The sequence below is a fragment of the Erpetoichthys calabaricus genome, chromosome 6 (genome assembly GCF_900747795.2).
Source record: "Erpetoichthys calabaricus chromosome 6, fErpCal1.3, whole genome shotgun sequence".
NCBI lineage: Eukaryota > Metazoa > Chordata > Cladistia > Polypteriformes > Polypteridae > Erpetoichthys > Erpetoichthys calabaricus.
The window spans coordinates 168269153-168275237 of record NC_041399.2 but is presented as its reverse complement, the minus strand read 5'-3'; the positions used below and the strand labels follow the sequence as shown (position 1 = coordinate 168275237).

The window sequence follows — 6085 nt, the reverse complement described above, 5'->3', positions numbered from 1 at the left end:
GCAGTTTGTTATTGCCAATTATTTAATTTCCCTACTTACATAATTCATTCTAAGTACAAATATTCTAAAACATGTACTGATTACTAACCACATTCAGACAAATTTTGTTTTACAAATATAACTCATTCTAAATACAAATATTCTACATTATGTATTGTTTACTAATCACATTTTAAAAAAATTCTGTGTTTTTAAATTTATTTTCATAGTTCAGAAATGACCAGCAATCTTAATTAATAAAATCTCATTGTCTGATGCAGACTCCCATACATACATCAGTGAATTGTGCTGCGATTTAATGTACTGCGAGTCACTTGTCTGCAGTTCAGTACACGAACTGATTCTTTTCGGTGATCAGTATACTGTACTGCGAGAATCTTGTCCAGAGTTCATGAACCAACTTCTCCATATCAGTAGGGGGCGCACTGGTTCATTCAATCAGTCAGTGTACTGAGACGGTCATAGTCACTCGGTCAGAGTGAACCGATTAATGGGAGGTGCTTGGTGTCATGTCCCAAGTCAGTCATTGGTTAGTGACGTCATCACCGTTTTGCTGAAACACTTTACTGATAGGCTATTTCCTGAAGACAAGCAGCCATTTAAGTGAAATTAAGTTGATAATCGCCGGACTGTCGCGGAATGCAATATAAAACGCTGCAGGCACTGTGCATGCCTCGTAAGAATTCGTTCTTTAATGTCATTGAACCAGTACGTTCGTACAGAAACCAAGACAAGTGAAAAAGAACTATTTCTTTCGTTCATTGCACGTCACTACTTTAGAGAACGGTGCTTGCGCATGAGCAAAGGGCATAAGTGTAAAGGTGCCCGTCTTTGAAAGAACAATTAACACTTTATTATCCGTAGAAAATGACAATGTATTTGTTATGCTAGTGGTCACTTTGAAGTCAGGTGTACGGCAGTGCTCAAACCTGTTTAATCTCGCATTAAATTTAACCATGAGACTGCTGATATGTCAAGGTGAAATTGTTTGACTCTATCTTCTAGCACATGCGCAAAGACAGCTTTCTAGCCGGCGAACTTAGTTGCTTGAGCATCTTAATCAATCACAAAAATGCTTAGAAGGACCCTATGTAGAAACATCCAAACAACGGAACAGCCAGGATTAGAAGGAAACCGGAGAAGCCAGAAAAAGTCAACCATTAATGGAGAATGCGTACGAGTTCCCGGCGGAGTAACAGAGCTGGAAAACATCTACTCATCAGAGAAAAATAACAGTGAAAGCCCTTTGGTCCCAATTGACATGCTGATATACATACATAAAAAATACGCATTAATATTATATGATAATATAGTCAAATACCACATGCTGTTAAAGACTGATAGTGTTTTTGCTTTGTCAGATCCTCTCAGCTGTGCACATCACAACCAATCATTAAGTATTGTGCAGAGTGTAGCTGGCCAATGGGAAGTGATAATACTGCCTTGCGCTACATTCAATGTGACAGCTCGGAGCATGAGCCAGCATGGAATGTAGACAGACAACCAGAATGCTTTAACGGATTTATACGTTTCATTAATTTTTTTTAATGCTGCAGCCGATAATTTGGGCAGAATGTTTCGTGGGTGGAAGGCTCTACTGCAGAAGAGGTAGCATATATGTTCTATTGTTTGTTTTTCTATATAATTATTATTGGTTAATGTATACTCATTGACAGTAATCCTATTGTCGTAAAGAAAATATGCTTCTGAATTCTAAAAAAGTCCGGTGATTCGCTGTTTTAGACTAATGTTGCCTAAATGGTCTATGGCATCTCACAGCTATGAATTGAACGAAGCGGATTCAGGGAATGGGTTTCATTAATGGAAACTGCATGGTACTTTTTAATAGTTAATAGAGGTGGCCGTACTTTTACATAGTAATAGCAAGATGTGCATTATTCTGAAAATATATTTTGTATTTTTGGGTACGGCAAATGAATGCCCGATTCCTGACTATTGTCATCTTCTCACAAATTTGAAGGTTGGTTGTTAACTGGAAACAAATAACGACTAATATTTTGTTAATACTTGGCGCATTAGGTACTGCGCCCGTACTAAGATTGATTGCCAAGATCTTTTAAGCTTTGAATTGTTAATGTATCATCGTTTGTATAGGACGGATTTTACAAATCTGTTTTTAGTTTAATTATGAAATATACATTTTTGTTTCCTTGTTTAGCCGATCTTTTCAGAAATCATCCGAGTTTCTTTTTATTCTCAAACAGTTTTCCATCAGATAACCAAGTAAGAGCCTGCTCGTTTTATTATGTAAACGGCTTTTTCCCTAAATGATTATACTTTCTTGATAGTAAGCCTTATTATAGCTTGTGCTTTGTCCAGAGCTGGTTGTTACCTTCTGTTGCATTGGACAAAATAGGTGTCATAGGCAGAAGTACTTTGTTGACCCTGGAAGAAAATTCACTTCATCAACCAGAAACAAAATAAAAACAAAGTGCAGAACATTTACAAGATGAAAATAATTACATCCAGTAACCAGAGCTATTTATGCAATAAAATATCAACATGCAGAAATTTGGACTCTGTGCCAATATATCCCATGTAATAGGACAGAGTGATGATGGAAATGATGTGAGGGAGCATTATGCAGTTCAGTGGTTGTGGGCAAAATGAGCCCCCAGTAGTGTCACGTGGAATAAACTGGTGGCTTAAAGTGCACCAAGACAGCCTGTCATGGATGAGATGGGCAGCAATTGCCATAATGGCCTTTAATTTTTTCCAGCATCCTCTTGTCTTCCTCAAGCTTCTGTCACTTTGTGGTTAGTTATTTAATGTTTAATTTTTCAGGTGTTTGGCATCACCTGAGATGGTATTACACCACCAGCACAGCACCATGTAGAACAGTATGCTGACCACTATGGACTGATAAAACTTCCATACCATCTTGTCACATGCATTAAAGGGGCAGAGATTTCCTGCAATGAAAAGCCACCTCTATCCCCATTTGTACCGTATGTCTGTTTTGTTTTATATAATGCAGTCTACTGTTTAGAAGGATCCTCGGGTATTTCTAATTCTTCACCACCTCCTCCCCCATTATGGTGACCAATGTTCTCCACCAACTCCTTGGTAGTGTTCATTTAGTGGCAGATCTCCTGCTCCATATGATAGTGTCCATCATTGCATTTCTATACTCCTTCTGTTGGCAGTGGTGTACAATATGATGACAAAGGTAGATAGACAATTCCACAGTTTCTACTCTGTCTCAAAACACCATATTCTGACACAAAATACTGGAGCCACACAATGTTTAACCATTTTAGGACACCAGGGAAACGCCCACTTGAGCTTATTTACCTTTGAAAGAGCTAAACAGTATTAAATGGACTGGTGGAATCAAAAAATGTGAACTTGATTATGGTGCCAGCTTTGTCTGTTTGGGATTAGGGTTCCTTGTTAAGCATGCAGAAGGGCATTCAGGTGTTGGTGTTGGTACAGGTGTTGTACCATTTTCGGGACCAGCCTTCTAGAAGGTCTTCAAGATGTGTGGGTATTGGGACTATGCTGGATGTCTTTCAAAGTTCTTGCATCCTGTGCAGCTTCACAGAAAGGTTGATAAAGTGCCGAAAGTCCCCACAGAGCTGTGTGGCACATAACATCAGTCCCTTGGACCAATGCCACCAGGCTCAATTGTCTGTCAACTATGCAGAGATTCTTCAGTTCTCTTCCCACCTGATCAGCTAAACCAGACAGTCTGAAAAGGGGAGTGGGGGTGCTGGCGTCAAGGCTTGTCTGGATGCAGGAGGGAGTGGGGGTGCTGGCGTCAAGGCTTGTCTGTATGCAGGAAGGTGAGGAAGTATTCAGTACAGGGGCTGAATCCACCCTATCCGGCACATGAGAGGGCTTGAGGTTACAGTGGGCATGAGTGGATAGATTAATGGATGGATCATGCCAGGAATATACACTTCTGTTTCTTAAAGATACTATTGCCATTTCTTTTTTTAACCTTGTTTACCTATCTCCATTTATATCTAGTGGTTGTACTTACTTTCCCTATTTCTCAATTATTTATTTGCCTGTTATTATACTGACAAACAATTATATGTTTCCAAATTTCTAGAAATAATGATAGTCCACAATTTCATTTGAGTTGGCTTTACTTTGAGTTACATAAACATGTAATAATATTGTGATGCTACTGATTTAATTAATAGTCCTGTGTTCTGAATCATATTGTTATTACTATGAACTGATTGAACATCTTAGATTTTATGCAAAAAGTTAGCTGACTTAAGCAGATTAAACAATGCACATACAGTCATCCTGTGTACCACAAAATTTTAAAAAAGGGCTTGCTTAAAAGCCTAAAAAATTGTGTTGATTTCCATTTCATTTTTCCACATAAAACAGCACTTAACAAAATTGTTAACAGATGCAAATTTTTTATAAATGTGCAACAGAACAGATCAGTCCATAACGCTAAACACAGGGGAAACAGAGGTTTGCATTTTACTAGTCCTGATGGAGAAATCCTTTGACTAATGACATCTCATTGGACAGATTTCTGCGGTTGCTGAAAGCAGACATTCAGCCAATAGAGAGTAGATATCATCTTCTACAGCACTTAATGTGTGAAGATCTATAAGTCACAAGTGAGTGAGAGAAACTGCCTGAATAGTTTCCCATTAACTGTGGAATTGAATTAAATGCATTTTGAAAAGGCAGATGACATAATTTAATTAAGACTTTTCAAAATCCCTTTGATTTCACACAACAACTCAAATCCATTGGCATTAGGGATAACTTACAAAACAAGATTTTAAGACGGTTACTCAGCCAACACCAAAGAGTACCGGTAAGAGGAGAATGTTCCTCATGAGGGGAGGTCATCAGTCAAGTAGTTTTTCAAATTTACAGTTTTTATATTGATGACATTTATTCAGAGATATTTTCTAGACTTGTGAAGGTCACTGAAAACACAGTAAATTTGAAGGCATATCAAATAGTGGGGAGGCAGCAAGAATGATTCAAAAAGATCTGGACAAACTGTTGAAAATGAAAACTGAAGTGCCACATTCAATCAAAACAAATGTTAATTGTAAATAAAAGAATAGTGACTCAGTGAGAGAGATTTTGGGGTTCATGTTGACATCTAGACAGTATACAGATGCAATTAAAATGTACAAAGGTAGGTTATATTGTAAAAAATGTTGAATGTAAATCAAGGTGCATTGAACTGTATAATGCAGTAGTCAGTTGGCATCAAGAGTGCTATGTACAGTTCTGGTCACCAGCATTAGAAGTTGTGCAGTGAGCAGCCAAATGCACTAAACAAAGTAAGTATTAGTCTCCTAGAAAAAATATGTAAACTTCAGCAGAGAAGACTGTGTGTGGACATAATAAAGGTCTTCAGAATTTTCAAAATTTGATAAAACAAATTTTGATAAAATTACTCCAGCAGTATTCTTTAAAATAATTCTTTACAGTTTTATTTATGAAAAGTTTTAAGTCATAATACAGCTCAGTGTCATCAGCATTTCCGTGAAATTTAATTTTCCTCTTAATGGTCAATTTTTTCAGGTAAGGAAGACTGGAGTTTTGAGGTAATGTTGTTATACTCTCTAATCATGGTGCCATGGTTACTTTACAAAGTTAATCTCATCTTACATGTACATCTTACGCTCTTTCTTTTCATTGATGTTGCATAGTAGGTTGGGATCAGTCAACATTTAAATGTATGAGATACTAATGACTGGTAGCAAAGTTTTTGGTTGTTTAATTAAAGGACGAGTAGAAAAGGGGCAGTTGATTTTGTGACTTGTCTTAAAATGTCCTTAAGTCTGTCTAATATTGTGTAAGCCAATCCTCCAAATTAATTGTTAAGCTTTGAGTGATATTCAGTTCTTTTTTTGAAGTTACATCATAACTTGTTTAGATGTTTTTTTGGGGAAAAAAAAAGGGATTCTTTTGTAATTATATTTTTTTCTTTAAAATCCTAGGCTTGCAGTTAAGCTGTCATGGAGATACAGCAGTGGAATTGCCATAGAAAGAGCTTTGACATATAAAGTGGGACAAAAGATTCATGGGTTCACGGTTAACCAGGTAATTTTACTTATGTTGTACCAGG

At 37.1% G+C, this 6085-nt stretch overlaps 1 protein-coding gene across 2 annotated transcripts in view; it reads left to right on the top strand.

The window, feature by feature from the left end:
• Window positions 1–1364: 1364 nt before the first annotated feature.
• The window catches only part of pitrm1 (pitrilysin metallopeptidase 1), an 827899-nt gene continuing 823178 nt past the window's right edge, over window positions 1365–6085 (top strand). For both annotated transcript variants that reach the window (XR_007935355.1, XM_028804106.2), the window contains exons 1-2: window positions 1365–1608; window positions 5958–6060. Coding sequence is in view for 1 of the 2 variants with exons in the window: in XM_028804106.2 (XP_028659939.1) it covers window positions 1574–1608; window positions 5958–6060 (138 nt within the window). In the remaining variant the exon portion in view is untranslated. The remainder of the gene's footprint in view (window positions 1609–5957; window positions 6061–6085) is intronic.